Source organism: Hyperoodon ampullatus (assembly GCF_949752795.1).
Source record: "Hyperoodon ampullatus genome assembly, chromosome: 12".
Taxonomy (NCBI): domain Eukaryota; kingdom Metazoa; phylum Chordata; class Mammalia; order Artiodactyla; family Ziphiidae; genus Hyperoodon; species Hyperoodon ampullatus.
The window spans coordinates 75,119,343-75,138,414 of record NC_136925.1 but is presented as its reverse complement, the minus strand read 5'-3'; the positions used below and the strand labels follow the sequence as shown (position 1 = coordinate 75,138,414).

General features: G+C 43.6%; 1 protein-coding gene across 1 annotated transcript in view; it reads right to left on the bottom strand.

The window, feature by feature from the left end:
- Positions 1-639: 639 nt before the first annotated feature.
- Positions 640-19,072, bottom strand: part of CCDC170 (coiled-coil domain containing 170) — a gene marked incomplete at both ends in the record, with an annotated part of 85,621 nt that continues 67,188 nt past the window's right edge. The window contains 4 exon segments of the mRNA XM_079716744.1: positions 640-840; positions 3,366-3,602; positions 14,066-14,308; positions 16,942-17,115. Coding sequence (XP_079572870.1) covers positions 640-840; positions 3,366-3,602; positions 14,066-14,308; positions 16,942-17,115 — 855 coding nt within the window.

Here is a 19,072-nt window from a genome sequence, read left to right as displayed (position 1 = left end):
TTTTAAAGAAATCATGTGGGTTACACTCATAAATCTCAGTCACTTTTGGACTTCAATCCTTGATTGTACAGATGTTTTTCTTCCCTTGTGATGAAGGCAATTTCCACCAGAATTGCAGGAATTCAGGAGAAACAGTAGGACTGTGAAACAACAGAGAAGGTGCAGTCTTTGATACTGAGCCGACCTGGTGTTCATTCTGGTTCTGTCACTAACTAACTGCAATCATAGGTAGGTAACCAAGATCACCTCTCAAGCCCCAGAGAGGTTGTAAAGTAAAAACATTAAAGTTTCTCCACATGGTTATTATGAGAATTATATTGGGTAGTAGAACTCCTGACTCACAATAGAAATCCCATAATTGTTAATTCCCTACCATCATTTCCCATTCTAGATACACAATCTAGTGAAATTCATCTGGGTCCCAAAGTGCTAGCAAATAAAATAATAGGTGTTTTTAGTGCCAAACATTTACCTAAGGCTGGCAGCTTTGAGATTCTTTTTTGCCCATGATCAATTCTTGCTCTATCATCAAAGTATACAATATTCACACACTGATCAAACTTCAAATGTTTGGGGAATTTGTGAAATTGAGAACTCTGTCCTATCTCTCATCTCCACCTCCCTCAAGAGATATGGTGTTCAATGAAGAAGTTGTAAGTGGCCTTGTGGGTGTCCATCTTGCCTTGTGGTCACATCTTTGAGGCAGGCACAGGTGACAAAGTGATGCTGGTGTGAATGGATCAGTCTTTCAAGACATTTGATGATTTCATCGTCAGGAAGAGCGAGACTGGTCATGTTCAAGCCCAGCATTTGAGAAACCACCTCCCTGAAGTCCACCAGCTGCAAGGTCAAACAGAACCACAATGACTGAGAGAACAAAATGTATCAACACGGCTAGACCAAATGCAACCCAAACATCTGTGGAAAACCCAGGTTTGCATGAGCTAGGCAAATTACTTACTCTCATTACTCTCTGATTAATTCTCTCATTTATGGAAGAAGGAGGAGAAGGAGAAGAGGAAGAGGAAGAGGAAGAAGAAGGAGGAGGAGGAGGAGAAGAAGAAGAAGAAGAAGAAGAAGGGGGAGGAGGAGGGGAGGGGGAGGGGAGGGGGAGGGGAGGAGGGGAGGGGGAGGGGGAGGAGGGGAGGGGGAGGGGGAGGGGAGGAGGAGGGGGGGAGGGGGAGGAGGGGGAGAGGGAGAGGGAGGGGGAGGGGGAGGAGGGGGAGAGGGAGGGGGAGGAGGAGGAGGGGGAGGAGGAGGAGGGGGAGGAGGGGGAGGGGGAGGAGGGGGAGGGGGAGGGGGAGGGGAGGAGGGGGAGGGGAGGGGGAGGAGGGGGAGAGGGAGAGGGAGGGGGAGGAGGGGGAGAGGGAGAGGGAGGGGGAGGAGGGGGAGAGGGAGAGGGAGGGGGAGGAGGAGGAGGGGGAGAGGGAGGGGGAGGAGGAGGAGGGGGAGGAGGGGGAGAGGGAGAGGGAGGGGGAGGAGGGGGAGGGGGAGAGGGAGAGGGAGGGGGAGGAGGAGGGGAGGGGGAGGGGAGGAGGGGAGGGGGAGGGGGAGGAGGAGGAGGGGGAGGGGGAGGAGGAGGAGGGGGAGGGGAGGGGGAGGGGAGGGGGAGGGGAGGGGGAGGGGGAGGGGGAGGGGGAGAAGAAGAAGAAGGAGGGGGAGGGGGAGGAGGAGGGGGAGGGGGAGGAGGAGGAGGGGAGGGGAGGGGGAGGAGGAGGGGGAGGAGGAGAAGGAGGAGAAGAGGAAGAAGGAGGAGAAGAAGAAGGCTAGCCTGCTAAATTACCTCTAAAGTCCTTTCAGACACCAACCTTCAGCAATTTCATAACCACTTTTCTGATGAGCCACTTAATATGGTATCGGCTACCAAATCAAGAAGCCCAGTTCAGCAACTACGAATGAGATTCTGGCCTTGATAAGATTTCATTTTCCCACTTCCAGGGTGAATGACTAACCATACCTTTTTCCCAGGGTTGTTCTGAAATTTGGATCAAATGAAACGATGACTGTGTATGTGTTCTGCCTACTAGGAAATGCTCTACAATTGTTGGTGTGGTTGTGTCTCTTGTGTTATAAGCATTCATGCCCAGATGTTAACTGGGCAATGAACCTCTTAAATGAAAGGAAGAACAAATGGCAAAAAAAAAGTATGAGCTGATGAAAATGGAGAACTTCTAAGTGTTGATCCAGTCACATCACACAGATTGCCACCTCACAACCCACAACACTGGACTCTCTGGGACAATTATTTGTCCATCACAAAAGGGTAAATGAGAGTTGTGGAGCTAGAGAAAATGGACAAAATGTGCCTTATACCCCTTCAAATTCTCATTGACTGGTTGCTGTGATTCTAGGCAAAAGCAGAAGCAGATCAACTAGAGATGGCCAGAAAACCCCTCTCCAGAGGTACCTTCCATTTTAGAAAAGGTGTGATCCAATCCGAAGGCAGATGTTTCCTCCAGAAGTGCCTTCCAAACATCCTCATCATGTGCTCATTCACTTAAGAGCATCCTTCCTATGCTGAATCCAACTCGGGAAACAGGACACTCTTTCCAGCCTAGTCTCCCTGATGAAAACGTTTTCCCCAAACTTTTCCACCCTTTTGAATATGGCCAATGCTCTTAATGGATGAGAGGTTTCCTCTGAGACCACTCACTCTTAAAATTTGGCCTTCCTCAACTCGGCCTGACACATGAGCCAAAGCAGAGGCAGCCAAAGAGAAAAAATATCCTCGGATCAGAGTCCACTCTGTGCCCTTCTGAGCTGCAGAAAGAGACTGAGATAAAAGCCAAAAGCAGGGGTCAGGCTGCCCAGGACATGTTTTTTTATGCCTGACCTCCTGATGGGCTCACCAGATAAAACTCCTCCTTGCAACCAGCGGGCGCATGAGTTCTGTTTTATGGTTTACATCTGGGCTTGGTCGGCCATCAGGTCTGGGTGCCACTGTTTGAGAATTGGGATTGTTTCCTGCAATTGATCTCTGCTGGAGATAAAATTTCCCTCCTGAGGCTGCAGCCCTGGATAACGTTAGAAGATCTGGGATAACGCAAACTTCAGAGGCAATCAGCAAATATAATAAAAACCTCTTCACAACCAGAACCTGGCTTTTCACAGGCTTTCCATGGCTTTGATAAAAATGTCTTTTTCTTTGCTACAGTTCGCGCCATGAAAATGTGAATTGTTTTTCTTAGTGGAGTAAATCATAATGGTTCTTTTAATGCCATAAAGATGGTAGAAGACAGATAGATACATTAGAATGATATAGAAAGCCTGAAAAATTGGTTATGAAGAAATGTATGAATAATTATCAAGCTTTTGAATTGCCCCATCTTTCCTAAATAAGGTTTCACTGCCAGATTTCTACTCACCTGCTTTTCTCTCTTTTCTGCTTCTTCCAGAGATTTTTTTAATGTCTTCATTTCACTGGTTACCACTTCTAGCATGTTCCTGGCCCTCTCTTTACTCTCCTTAGCCCCATGCTCTGTAGTCTCCAATTCTGATTTGACAGACAGTAGCTTTTTCTCAGCTTTCTCCTTCATCTTTTCCAGTTTGTCTATGGATTTATTTATGTCTTCAATGGCTTTGGTCTGTTCCAAAGTTTTAATCTAAGTAGTCAGAGAGAACGCTGATAATTTCTTCTGAATTTATTTAGGAAAATTGTATAAACAAGACAAATCAGAAGCCAGTGGGGACTTCCTGGTAGCACAGTGGTTGGGAGTCCGCCTGCCAACGTACAGGACACGGGTTAGATCCCTGCTCCGGGAAGATCCCACATGTCGTGGAGCAACTGGGCTCGTGTGCCACAACTACTGAGCCTGTGCTCTAGAGCCCCCAAGCCACAACTACTGAAGCCCGTGCACCTAGAGCCCATGCTCCGCAACGAGAGGCCCACCCGCGCGCTGCAGCAAAGAGTGGCTCCCACTCGCCGCAATTAGAGAAAGCCCGCACACAGGAACGAAGACCCAACACAGCCAAAAATAATAAAATAAATAATAAAAAAATTTTTTCAAAGTCAATGAAATTCATTTAATAACTCTTTTCATGAATAAAGAATGGAATCCAACCCAGTTATACAGAATCTGCTAAGCATATAGACTGGGTGAACATGTCTTAAAGCAGTTATAATTTATGAGCAAATATTAGAGTATCATTATGTGGAAGATTGATGAGATGAAATGGTAGATAGCATGATTCAGGGGTTAAATGTTATAACAAAGTCTGTGGTACTCACACATAGACTCTACCGAGCTCCATAGATAAAGCAACTTGCACTTTTTACCCCTGCCAAGGGGTCATCCCTGGTATAAAAACATTAGAAAGAGCAAAATGTCTCCTCTTTTGGTGATTTACCACAAGGAAGCCCCACTTAAAATCTCCTTGGCAAGTCATCAGTGCTGTGAGGGAAATTAGCAGTTTTTCTGAAAAAACGTCTTCTGAGTTTACCACTGAGTATGGGAACTGGGAGGTGGCCCCAGCACCCACCGCAGGCAGGAGGGAAGGGTGGTACCTCTCTCTCAGAAGCTATCCCAGGATCTTAAAGCCAAAACAGAGCATCCTCAAGTATGAGGCACATTTTCTGTATTAGTTTAGTATTTAAAATTATACCAGATCTGCCGACAAAAAGAATTTGAGTCAAAGGAATGAAGCCTCTGATACATACTATAGCATGGATGAACTGTGAAGACATCACTATAAGTGAAATAAGCCAGACACAAAAAGACAAATATTGTATAATTGCACTTCTGTGAGTTACCTGCCATAGGCTAATTCATAGAGCTAGAATGTGGACTAGAAGTTACCAGGAGCTGAGGGAATGGGGAGCTCTTGTTTAATGGGCACAGAGTTTCAGTTTAAGATGATGACAAAGTTCTGGAAATGGATAGTGGTGATGGTTGCACAACAGTGTGAATGTACTTAATGTCACTGAATTGTACATGTAAAAATGGTTAAAATGGTAAAATTTTATGTTCTGTATATTTTACCACAATTTTTAAAAAAAAGAATTTGAGGTAGTTTTGCATAATTAGGCACAAAATTTTTTAACTGACCATTCAAAATAAATATGAATGAGCTACCACTTATCCACTGGATGACTATAACCAAAAAGATAGGCAGTAACAAGTGTTGGTGAAGAAGTGGGGAAATTGGAACCCTCCTACACTGCTGGTGAGAATGCAAAATGGTGTAACTGCTGTGAGTAACAGTTGGCCAGTTTTCAAATTGTAATCATAGAGTTGACTTATGACCCAGCAATTCCACTCCAAGGTGCATATATCCAAGAGAAGTAAAAACTTACGTCCACACAAAACCTTCACAAGAATGTTCGTAGCAGCACTATTCATAATCACCAAAAAGTGAAAACAACCTAAATATCCATCAATGGACGAGTAGATAAAAAGTTGTACTATATCCATGCAGTAGAGTATGACTCAGCAATAAAAGGGAACGTAGTACTGATACATGTTACAACGTGGATGAACCTTGAAAACATTGTGTTAAGGGAAGTAACTCAGTCACAAAAGACCACTTATTATATGATTCCATTTATATGAGAGATCCAGAAAAGGCCAGGGGTTGGTGGGAGCAGAAAATGGGGAATAACTCTTCCCCATTTCTTTTTCAGGTAATGAAAATGTTCTGAAATTAGATAGCAGTGATGTTTATAAAACTGTGAATATACTAAAAACTACTGAATTGTACACTTTTAAAAGGTAAGTTTTATGATATGTGAATTATATCTTGATAAAGCTGTTATTGGAAAGTACATTTACAAAGAAGCCTTTAAATGCATCAAAAGAAATTACTTTGAAATAAAGAAGTACACGTGGGATGGACAAAGCGCAAATAACAGCAGAGCTCTGAATTTAGTTCTGAGCCTCCTAACAGTTCAGACAAGGCCTACAGGCATATTCTCAAAGAAAAAGCATAAATTTGTGTTTTAATTTTGTTGAAAAGCATTTAAAGGTTACATCTGAAAGTAATAAAAAGATACCAGATAATGAGCGTTTGCTGATTTCTCCCTTCCCCTTTCATTTTATCCCTTCTTTCCTAAGAAGGAAAGATGCTTTCTTGCTGCATCTATTCCCATCCTATTGTTTCCAGGGCAAATCTGAGTAATGGGGAGAGTGTTGGGGAAGAAGAGAGCCTGAGAGACTAAACTGATCTACCCGATAAAAAGCTGAGAGAGGAGTGGGAAGAAAGAGTCTCTGTTAACTAGGCTGCAGAAAGTGTTTCTGGAAGAAACTTGGGATGATGGAAGAGGGACTTGTGAGGAGATATAGGTGTCATGCAGCAAGGAAACAAGAGAGAGAGAAAACAATGGAAAAGACGCTTTAAAATATTGTTACCCTTGATGAATGAAATCCTCCTTTGCTTTTCTTTTTTCCTTTTTTTTTTGAGTAACAATAATAAAGCAACATTAGCATTTAGTTTCTGGACTGCTGATTATTTATTGATGAAGCATTCTAAGATCGTTGCAATTTACCCAGACTACATTTGGAGGCTACTGTCAGAGATTAAAATCTTGACTGAGTCTCGGGGTTAGAGCTCATCTTCATGGAGACTGAGTTCCAGAATTATGGCGTAAGGAGCACAAGCTGACCTGACCTAAACTCTGAAGGGTCCTCCAACACTTCTGGAAAGTCAGAGGAATGGTAGAAGCTATTCTAAGATTGGAATTATGACATGATATGGAGGAAAGGTGCCTGCTTGGGATATGGAGGTCCAGATGGAAAATCAGATTTATACTGTCTGGGTAATGTCACTAAACTGAGAAAGCTTGAGTCAAATACCTAAACTGGAAACTTGTTTTTACCTACTATTACACACACGGATTCTTAAGAAATTAAATTCCTTTCCAGGCAGAGAGGAAGTCAATAGCAGACACTCTTGGACAAGTTCAAAACTTTTGAACTGGCTCCATGCAGGAGAGAGGAAATCTCTTGGGAAACTGACAGCTGCTTGCAATCCAGAAGGTGTAAGAACAACTGCTGTAGCTTGGGAAATATGCAGGAAGTAAAATGCCAGCAACAGCTGGGGGAAGGGATTCTGAGTCAGCTTTTTAGTCAATGAACCAGCACCAGTAAGGCAAGCACTTGAGACAAGGAAATGGTGCCCACGAAGTGCAGGTCTACAGGGGCCGACCTTGGAGATCATTCATGGATTCCAGGTTATCAAAACCCATATTTGAATGTGGACTGTATATTAGTATGAGTATATTAGAATATTATCTCAATGTAGATTCCTGAGTGTAACGACTGCACTGTGGTCACACAGAAGAATTCTCTTGTTCTTAAGATATACCTGGTAAGTATTTAGGGATGAAGTGTCATGATGTCTGCAACTTACTCTCAAATGGTTCCTCTCTCTGTCTCTCTCATTAGGCAAAATATAACAATAAGTAAAATGTTAACAATCTACATGAAAAGTAAAAGAATGTCTGTTATGCTATTATTGCAACTATTCTATAGATTGGAAATTTTTCAAAATAAAAAATTGAGAAGGGAGCTTTCCCATGAGTGATTGATACATGTATAATGCATCCTATCAGTAAAAAATTCTGAATATATATGTACATTTATTTATAAATTATATGAACAAGTGCTCTAAATAATATATTGTGTAGATTTTCAAATATTTTACAAATAGGGGACATTACATGAGCGAAATCAGTATCAATTTTAAAACAAGGTTATCTCCCTTTAAAACATAAAGATTCCCTTCACCTGCCAACTACCTCGGTGCTGCAGAGAAAACATGGGGCAAAGCAAGAAGTTTCTGGGATTGCTATGTTGCATTATAAACCTTATATTAACAGAAGAGGAGGTACATTCAGCCTTTCTACTCAGATTGCAAAAACATTTACAGTGGGCCATCTACCAAAGGAGATGGAACACAGCTTGCAGAGTTAGAAGCACATAAATCAAGTCCTAATGAGAAAAATTTATAGCCAAGAATTGCTCAAAAATATGAGACTTTATCACAATCCTGAGGGCTGCCTGAATTCTTGTTGTCAGGGAGAAAGTAGTGGACTCCAAGCCAAGCCACCAGGACCGAACTGGGAGCCAGCGGTAGGAAGTAGGCCTTAGGAGGCCGAGATGAGCAATGAGAAATTGCTGCAAATGAGATTGCTGGGAGGATGGGGGGTCGGGGGCGGGGAAAGGAGGCCAAGGCAAAGGGGTTTCTTACTCCAACTAAGGGAGCTTATCAGATCCAGCCCAGAGTTCAGTGAGAGACTGTGCCCACCATGTTTTCCCAGTGGGACAGAGATGGTCATAAACAAGACTGATGTGCCACCCAGACCCCAGGGAGGATGGACCAGCTTCCAAGTCTGCTTCACTTCCAGTGAATACCGTATCTGGCATCTGTCTCCTTGAGGGAAAGCATTTCAAATCTGGTGAACAATTCTCTCGTGTTATAAGGGCCAAAGACCCTGAAAGAGAAGGCGATTAAACGTAAAATCGGACCTGTTGAATCTGCCAGAGGATCTAAATTCTCCACCTGGAGGGTTTTTAGGAGATCGCACTGAAAATAGGACCCTGCGCGGGCCAGGCACTTCAGGAGGGCTCTCTAAAGGGGGTGGGACGGCGGGTGGGGAGGGTTGCCCAATGATGCTGAGCCCCTCCTCAAAGAACCACAGAGATTTCACTAGGAGGGAACCATAGCGGAAATCAAAGGAAGATGCTCCACTCTGCAGGCTAAGCACACCCCAAACCCCTCCGCAGCACCAAGGAGGTTCTTTCTCACAGGTTCTGCTTGATGTACACATTCAAAGCGGGGCGAGTTCAGGGCAATTCAAGGTCAATGGAGCTACGTAATCAGAGCTGAGTTCAAGATGGTAGGTTTGGGGAAAATAATATAAAGAAAGGCCGCGGGCTTCCCTGGTGGTGCAGTGGTTGAGAGTCCGCCTGCCGATGCAGGGGACACGGGTTCGTGCCCCGGTCCAGGAAGATCCCACATGCCGTGGAGCAGCTGGGCCCGTGAGCCATGGCCACTGAGCCTGCGCGTCCGGAGCCTGTGCTCCGCAACGGGAGAGGCCACAGCAGTGAGAGGCCCGCATACTGCAAAAAAAAAAAAAAAAAAAAAAAAAGAAAGGCCGCACTGGCTAGATTGGAGAAAGTTCTCGAGTGTGGGAGGAGCATAGGAAGCAGCTATCTTATGTGGGAGATTATCAAGAAAGTTAGAAAGCAGAAGAGAGCTTTGCTGGTGGCTGAGGAATGTTACACTCTTTGGGTGTTTCCTTGAGAGACTACAAGGAAGATAATCATGGCTTTCCACTAGTTTTTGGTTGTCTGACTACCAATTTTTGGCCACAGCTCCCTAGTAAGTTTGAGCCACGTGGTACAGGCTGAAAGCTCACCACCAAATATCTATTCTTCCTTTTTTTATTACTTCCCAGAATAAAGACCCATTTCTTAGGCTGACTTCATCTAAGTGAGCCCCAGGGACTAAGTTCCAGCCAACGAAGACTAAGAAGTGTTGTATTGCTCCTGGAAAGTGGTATACAGGATGTCCTTCCACCTTTCCTTCGGCCTGGTGCCTGGAATGAGGCCAGAGCCCCAGCAGCTAGCTTGCACTAAGAGGTGGCATTGAGGAGGAAAGTTATTGCTGGATGGTGAAGCAGAAAGAGAGAACAAGCCAGGATCAGCGATGAACATGAAGCTATCCTACTAAACATGGAATGACTACATGCATGCTTTTTTTCAGTGAGAAAGACGTAAACATCTTTTCTGACCAAGCCACTGTTACTGTGTTTCAATCTACTCAGCTGAAACTATTCATAACCCATGCCGGCTACAAAGCAACTGGCGTTGCTTTGGGCAAATCCATAGAAACAGAAAGTAGATTACTGGGTTATGGAGTTTGGGGAAAGGATGAATATGGAGGGTTTTTGTTTTTGTTTTTTGGAGGTGAGGGGATGATGGACATGTTCTAGAATTAGGGAATGGTGATAACTGCACAACCTTGCCAATATACTAAAAACTACTGAATTTTGTACTTTAAAAGAGTGAATTTTGGGAGTTCCCTGGTGGCCTCATGGTTAGGATTCCGGCCTTTCACTGCCATGGCCTGGGTTCAATCCCTGGTTGTGGAACTGAGATCCTGCAAGCCATGTGGCACAGCCAAAAAAAAAAAGTGAATTTTATATCATGTGAATTATATCTCAGTTTTTTAAACAAAGCACATAGAAACGTGTCCAAATTATTACTTTGTATCGACCCTCTCTAAATGGTGAAATTAATGCCTAATTTAGTAAGAGTGCCCCCGCTCACCCCACAAAAGACATGTCCACCCAGAACCTCGGAATGTAGTCTTATTTGCAATTTGCAGGTGTAATTAAGATAAGAAGCTTGGGGCTTCCCTGGTGGTGCAGTGGTTAAGAATCTTCCTGCATGGGTTCGAGCCCTGGTCCAGGAAGATCCCACGTTCCGCGGAGCAACTAAGCCCGTGAGTCACAACTACTGAGCCTGTGCTCTAGAGCCCGCAGGCCGCAGGTACTGAGCCCACGAGCCACAACTACTGAAGCCCGTGTGCCTAGAGCCCGTGCTCCACAACAAGAGAAGCCACCGCAATGAGAAGCCCGTGCACCGCAACCAAGAATAGCCCCCGTTCGCCGCAAGTAGAGAAAGCCCACGTACAACAACGAAGACCCAACGCAGCCAAAAATTAATTAATTAATTAATTTAATTAAAAAAAAAAAAAAGAAGCTCAAGGTGAGATCATCCTGGATTAGGGTGGGCCCCAGATCCAATAATGGGTATTCATATAAGATACAGAAAAGGAGAGACATACAGAAGGGAAGGTCACATCAGAATGCAGACAGATCAGAATTATGCAGCCATATGCCAAGGATTGTAGGCAGCAACCGGAAGCCAGGAGAAAGGCATGGAATGGTTCCCCTCAGATGCTCCATAAAGAACCAACCCTAGCAACACCTTGATTTCAGACTTCTGGACTCCAGAATTGTGAGAGAATAAATTTCTGTTGTATTAAGCCACTCTATTCGTGGTACTTGGTTAACAGCAGCCCTAGGAAACTAACACAAGAAGGCCACTTTTGCTAACGTCAGAAATACTGCTTTATGGATAGTAAAATTAACACAGGGATAAGCATAGGTGATGTACAAAGATGGAGAAATGATACCATCAGTCTGTCTTGTATACTATTATGTCTCAAATAAAACAATAAAAAGCTGTTTTGTAGTTGAAATCTTATAAATTCATGAAGTTAGCATTTACTGTATTAGTAAGTTACAGAGATCTCTATTCTCTACTGGCAGGCAGACTTTGCACTCTACTTAAATGTTTGGGGGCCTGAGTGACTGCTGAGTCAGTCAAATCCAGTCTCTTCTATACCTTACCTGTAGAAATATGTGCATCTCTTTATGCAAAATAAAACAACAAATTAAACACACAAGCCAACTTTATTTACTTTCCTGTCTCTCCTTCCCTTTTCATCCAAGTATTCCAGAAGACTAGGCCGCCATCTCTGTTTCTACTTCTCTTTCATTTCTCAGCCTACTGAAACTTGGCTTTTTGTCAGAGCCTTCACTCACTACCACCATGATCTGCTATTATACACGCTCAAGCCTTAGATGTCCCAAAGCCAAGTGTAGCAAACAGTCATTCAGTCTTCATCTTACCGCTGCACTTGATGCTGTTGATCACAGCCTTACTCTGGAGTCCCTTTACTCTCCTCATATCTCTGTTTCTTTTCAGTCTCTTTGCTGACAATTTCACTCGTCTTCTTGAAATTCTCCAGTGGCTCCCCAGGACCCAGATGAAAAGCCCAAGCATCCTAGCATGACGCACGAGGCCCTGTGTGATGTGGTCCTGTCCTCTGCCCCGTTTCTTCTCCCAGTGCTCCAACTCGCAGAAATTATCACGGTGTTAGCAGCAGCCAATCACCCGCTTATTGCATTTAATTATCACTCATGTTCATTCTCTTCTCCAATCTGTCTATATTTCAGTTATTCCCATTCTACCTCCACAATGTTTACCTGTCCACATGTCACCTAGATGATCCATTTTCTTCTTTAACTTGACCACCTTTTTAACTTAAAGGAATTTAATTATTTTAAAGGGAATTTTATATGATTTCAACAGAATGTGCCACAAATGGGAGATAACAATAAAACAAACACTGTATTAACAATAAAAGAAAACGGTATTAGTAGGTACTATGGCTGGTACTCAGCACTGAGCACAAGGGTTATTCTTTGTTTAAAATGTAGACCAGCAAGTGTTCTAGGACATAATAACCTCTAAGATTTTCTCCTTCATGGTTAAAGAATTGAAAGAAAAACTAAAGGGAACCCGTTTTTTTACTTCAGGATTGAACATCATATAATACCCCATCCTGTGTCTCCTAGAAGCATTCTGTATACAGTATGCTTCTGCTCTCTTCCTGCTTCCGCTCTCTTCCTGCTTCCGTCCTCTTCCTGTTTCCGTCCTCTTCCCGCTTCCGCTCTATTCCCGCTTCCGCTCTCTTCCCGTTTCCATTCTCTTCCCGCTTCCGCCCTCTTCCTGTTTCTGCTCTCTTCCTGCTTCCGCCCTCTTCCTGTTTCTGTTCTTTTCCTGCTTCCGCTCTCTTCCCGCTTCCGCTCTCTTCCTGTTTCTGCTCTCTTCCTGCTTCCGCTCTCTTCCTGCTTCCGCTTTCTGCTACACGAAGTGTGGGCTCCTCTCACCCCAGCACCACTTCTAGTTCACAGGGTTGTCCTGGCCCAGGCCTCCTACGGCTACTCTCACTACACTTAGCCAGGATCATGGCTTAGCGCATCTGCCTGGGAACCTCTGATGGCGAGTCACTGTGTCCCTTACCTGAGCGGGCCACCGCCACCTGCTCCCACAGTGTGCTCTCCCAAGCACATCTTTAGCTACCTTCCGTATCCCCCAGGAGCGCAAATGGAACTTCATGCTCCAGGGCATGGGTGCGATCTAGGCCCCCTGCGCCTGCACCTCCTGCAGCCCCTGCCAGCCAGGGAGGGAGCAACTGCGTGCTGACATCAGGGATTCTCCCTGACCCACCAGACACACACCCCAAAGGTCAGTCTCAAGGTGTGAGAGGGGTGTCCAGGATACTTACGTCTGATATTTTCTCCGCACCCAGGCACCCTATCAGATGCCTTCCCTAGCCTCCCCCTTCCTTTACATTCAAGTATGTCCACTCCCCTGGGTGGAGTCTGCCCTCCCCTTCTCCAGGGAAATAAGCCTTTACCTAGTGGCCTCCTCCTGATGCCAAAAGGGCTTCAGGGGGAAAAAAGCTAATGACTCAGAAGGGAGAAAAGAGTGGGAAATATGCCCTAAAATATTGTCCTGCTACACAGATTCAAGTGCTGGCTTCATTCCAGATTCCTTTTCCCAGCTGGTCTGTTTCCAGATTCAGAAACATTCCAAAAGTCCACTTCAGAGCCCGTGTCTGCAAAGAGCAAGGACATCACTGTTGCCCGTTTTCACGACACGGGTATCTGCCAGGGGTGACATGCGTACATGAGGTTATGTATTATTGCCAGTGGCACACATACGTGATATTTAAACATTTTTTTAAATCCCAAGTTCTAATTTCGTTCTCCTCTGTATTCATTAGAAGCCGAACACCTCGAATCCAGGAATCACATCACCCCAACCTGTCTGCCCTCTTCACCACTTGGTGTGACACATCGCACAGCACAACACACACCTGCGGCCCCCTCTTCTCCGCGAACACTTCTGTTCATTTTCTCATTTTCTCTAAGCAAATTCCTATGTGAAAAATCCCTACATGGTCCCTTCCATTAGAGTCACCCACACTTTGAAGAAATGTTTTTATTTTCTGTACATCACATCACCCCTTTCTGACTGACTTTTCACCCAGCAACTATGGCTTCATTTCAAATATTGAAGAGACACGAAATTGATCGACTATGCTGATTTGTGGAATATTTGCATTTTTCTCACAACTCTAGAAAATCAGAGGAAATTTTCAGCTTTTTTTTTTTCTGGTGTGTCCCTTTTAAGGCTGTCACTCTTTTGCATAAACTTTTGTGGAAACACACACAGACAGTGACAAGGAAATGCAGCCGAGCACTTGCCTTAAGCTCATTGGTGTCAGCCAGTTTGGCTTTGAGCTCAGTGTTCAATTCTCGACACACACTCAGCTCCTTCTGCAGCCTCTCCACCTTCTTCTGCAACTTCCTGATGGTGACATTGGCCTCGTCCCTCTCCACAGCCGATGCCGAATGCACCTGCTTCTCTTCCTCCAGCTGGGCTATTTTTTGCCGGAGAAGGTTCATGTGCAGCTCTTTGCTCTCCAGTCTTTCTTTCTGAGTCTTTAGCTGGTTTGATACAAACAGGGATTTTTTAAAAAAAATAATCATTGAATAGTCAGTAAATATAAATGAATTACTCAGATAATGTTGATCTTTATCTACACTTCAATAAGACTAATTTGTAAACCATCAGATTTTCCTGATTGCATTTTTCTATCCCTATTTTTCCAAGAATTAATTTGGTAGCTGCAAAGTATGAGACAAAAGAGCCACAGAAAATGCACAAAGGAGTAGGCTTTCAACGTCTGATTCCCTCCAACATTATGTGCATCATAATAAAAATGTAAAATTACTTTTAAAACTACTAAAATGGGCTTATCAAGAGCAGAACATAATAAGACAGACAAAATCCTCTCCAACACCCCATGGCAACTATACTTGTACTGGTCTTTTCTGAAAGAAGATAAAGTGTAAATTAGTCCCAAAAACCCAGTGTGACTAGTTTCAATCACTTAGAACCTGGCTGAGTGGAACCAAACATGGGAGTTGATATATATATATATATATATATATATATATATATATATATATATATATATATATATATATATATATTTGTGTGTGTGTGTGTGTGGTACGCAGGTCTCTCACTGTTGTGGCCTCTCCCGTTGCGGAGCACAGGCTCTGGACGTGCAGGCTCAGCAGCCATGGCTCACGGGCCCAGCCGCTCCGCGGCACGTGGGATCCTCCCGGACCGGGGCACGAACCCGTGTCCCCTGCATCGGCAGGCGGACTCTCAACCACTGCACCACCAGGGAAGCCCTGGGAGTTGATATATTTTTAAAGTAAGCCACATGAAGGAGATTTTGAGGAAAGCTTTCTTTATATATTGAAAATCTTAGAAATAGAAGGGACTTCAAGAAGGCATTGCTTCATTAGTGTCTTTACTATACGCCAGACCTTACACCATCCACAAACCAGGCTGAAGAGGGTCTGCAAATAGCACTTAGCATCGATGGTCAAACTTGATGAAAGAAATTGTAATGGTTTTTAGAAAAAGATTATGGACTCTAGGAGGTGAAAAAAATCCTCCTGGGCTTCACATGTCACAATTAGTGAGTAGAATTTTAAGTACAGGAACCTCTTTCATCTCTTACAAACACTGGGAATTGGAATCGTGTAGAATTATAGAAGGTTAGAGCTAAAGACCATCCCATTTTCCCTAATTATATATTCTGCACTAGTAAAGTGTTTGAAGGTGTGAAGGGCTTACTGAAATGAGGGCTTAAAGATCTTGTCTCACAGTGACAGCAATGTCCATGCCCACATCCTTTTTTAACAAGGCGCTTTTAGTATTTCTCTAACTAAACTCCCTTTCCTGAGCTTCTTCATGTCACATTTCACTCTACTGCAAATTTACCATGGTAAGTTCTGTACACTGGTCATTTTAATAATTTTATAATACTTAAGAAGGAATAATATTGGATATGGAGGAAAAATCAATTATCTGAGAACTTCAGAAAGAGTTGTAGCTCAGTTTAATGTCTCTGATGGTACTGGGGATTGTCTGCTTTCTTTTATAAAATATTCCTTAAGATACAGTAAATGGAGAAGAGGTCAAATATGAACCAAGAACTCTTCTATGAACCAAGAGTACAAAAATGCTATTTATTAACAACCTCGTGAGGTAGGTATCATCCCCATCTTAAATACGAGGAAACACAGACAGAGAAGTATATAATTTGCCCAATGTCACACAGCTTGGCTGAACCAAACTGAGAACCCAGATGTGACTCATTAAGCAGCCTATACACGATAATTCTACCATAGAATTTTCTCCTAAGAACTATTCTAAGGACACATCTGTGTTTTCCTCTTTCTTCCCCCAATGCCAATAATTACATAATAATTATGTTTTTATGTTTCATCCATTCATTCATTTATGTCGTCTAAACTGTTTCTAAGTCTTCCTTTGAGTGAGTGGAAAGTAAACACTTCTCCTCTCTACTTTCTAGCGCAAGACAGCTTATATAAAGGTGAGACTGCTGGATGTTGCCCAGCTCTCCCCTTCTCCCATAGTCATAGGAACTGACTTTTTCAGCTAGGCAAATGGCTACCCAGAGTACAGGCTACAGTTCCCAGCCTCCCTTGCAGCTAGGTTTTGCCATCAGAACACATTCTAGCTGTGGGATATAAACACAAGCTCACATAGAAAACTCCGGGAGCCTCCTTTAAAAGACAGCTCATGCATGTTCTTTTGCATCCCTCTTCTTCATCCCTTTCTTTTTTAACCTTCTGCCCGGAACACAGATATAATGTTTCTAGGCACCACTGTGACCCATGACAATAAGGACCACCCTAGGGATGGGCAATTACTGAGCTGAAAGGAGCCTGGGTCCTTGGAAACTTTACAGAGTAGAGCTGCCAACTCACTCTAAGCTGCTTACCTCCAGAAATGGATGTGAGAGAAAAAAATACCAAAAAGACCACTTCAACTTGTTTAAGCTATTCACAGTCAAACATAACCTTAGATGATACACTTACTTTCCCTTCAGACTTGAAATAGAGACTTGGCTTCTAAATACATATTTGTATAATATGTTTCCTAGCCACACTGGCAAATATGGTGGAAATAAATTATTTTTCAAGATTTAAGTTTCTCAGAATTTCCTTCTCTCAACACCAGCAATATCCCCTACCTTTCTGTGTAAACTGTAGGCGATTGTCTTGTTTTCAATGACTGCGCGGCTCTCGAGGCAGACCAGCTGCTCCGTGTGAGCTAAAACTACATCCAGACGCGTGTTGAAGCCAAGTTCAGCAGCCATCTGGTCCAACTTCATTTCCTCTGAAAGCTGATCCAGAAATTTAAGATACTAAACCCAGGAACAAAAATGAAAATGGGACACAAAAGTAGAGTTAACAGGTGATCTCACAGAATCCTTGTCTTTCTCCCAAGCTTACAGGTAGTTCTCATTAAACCCAGTACAGAGCCCAGCCCCTGACTCCAGTGCTTGGTGATGAATTCTTGAACCACCTTGCCAGCTCCATGTTCTGTTCCTTGTCCAAATTCTCTTGACTCTCCTGGTCAGTGGCCTTGATGTTCAGTCTAACATTATACACTCTTCTTAACCCTGCCACCTGACAAATGTGGCACGCTCCTGACTGCATCTGCCTCTCTCTGCTTTGGGTACATGCTGCTGCTACCATGACCCTCCCAGCTCCTGGGATCTACTGGCTAATCCAGCCCCTGCGATCCACTCATCCACATACCTTCCATGGAAATTTTGTCCACCTAAGTGGGTCCTGGCCTCCAAGGTGGAAATTGACCAATTAGCCGGTTGCCATTTTACACTTCTTGGGCTCTACAAATCATGCTAAAACCAGAGCTCTCCATACAAACAAACTTGGGCAACATTTTCGTTTTTGTAAGTTAAAATTCTTTAGAAAATGTCTTTAAAAGTTTTTAATGTATCAAAGTTAAAGGAACAACATTCTAAAATTGAGCTGTATCAGGGAAGTCAAGGTTCATAGTTTAACAGGTTAAAGTTACAAAACTACCCTAGGATCTTCCTCCACTTGATTTCTGTGGCTTATCTCATCATGCCAGACATTAATCCTTACTAAGTGCCTGACGGATAAATAAATCCAACAATGACCTTTCTATAACATAATTTCATGATCTGGGTTCTATCTTTGAAATTTCCTTCTCATTGCAATAACTCATCCATCTGGCATTTTTAGGCAATTATATGTTTAAATAAGTATCATTTCCTGATGACTAAAGCATGCCAGCTTAAAGCGCAGAACTATCTATATCTCAGTCATCAGAATGAAATTATTTGTAAGTGTATATTTTCCAATTTTGTTGAAAAGCATACATAAAACTTCATCTCTCCTGTAAGTCACAGCCATTACAGACATTGCTGCTGTATTGTGTGACAGGACCACCACAGGCTGTTTTTGTCTCTGAATCATCAGTTTGTCACTTCTTTTTTTGGCTGTCTTGGGTCTTCATTGCTGCGTGCGGGCTTTCTTTAGTTGCAGCGAGCGGGGGTTACTCTTCGTTGCAGCATGTGAGCTTCTCATTGCGGTGGCTTCTCTTGTTGCAGAGCACGGGCTCTAGGCATGCGGGCTTCAGTAGTTGTGGCTCGCAGGCTTCAGTAGTTGTGGCTCGGGGGCTCTAGAGCACAGGCTCAGTAGTTGTGGCACACAGGCTTAGTTGCTCTGCAGCACGTGGGATCTTCCCTAACCAGGGCTCGAACCTGTGTCCCCGGCATTGGCAGGTGGATTCTTAACCACCGCGCCACCAGGGAAGCCCCAGTTTGTCACTTCTTAATGTTGGGTCAGCCCCCCTCATGGACTATTTCATTTCTAATCTATGCAGATGAAAGCAAAATAACCGCTACTGTTTGTATTTTAAATAAAATAGAGTTGGTACCTTTCATGCGAGGGTATAAAAGCCTCTCTTTCTATTTCTACATATGACCCATCCACTCAGCATTCAAGGATCTACAGCAGGCCAAAGGGGATTAAGACAGGACTAAGCCAAGACCTCACAGAGAAAGTGCCTTTTCAAGGATCTTGGCTAAGCCTCAGAAAGTAAGGTTGCTGACAGGATTCCTGTACATTTTGTTCATTTGAATCACAGTCTAGCATGAATATATTCTATGTCGTATAATCCTCGATTACCTGTATTTAAATTTAATCTCTATACACCTTTGCTTTTCAATCTTACATGCCTACTATTTAAATTTACCTCGGGGCTTTCCTGGTGGCGCAGTGGTTGAGAGTCCGCCTGCCGATGCAGGGGGACGCGGGTTCGTGCCCCGG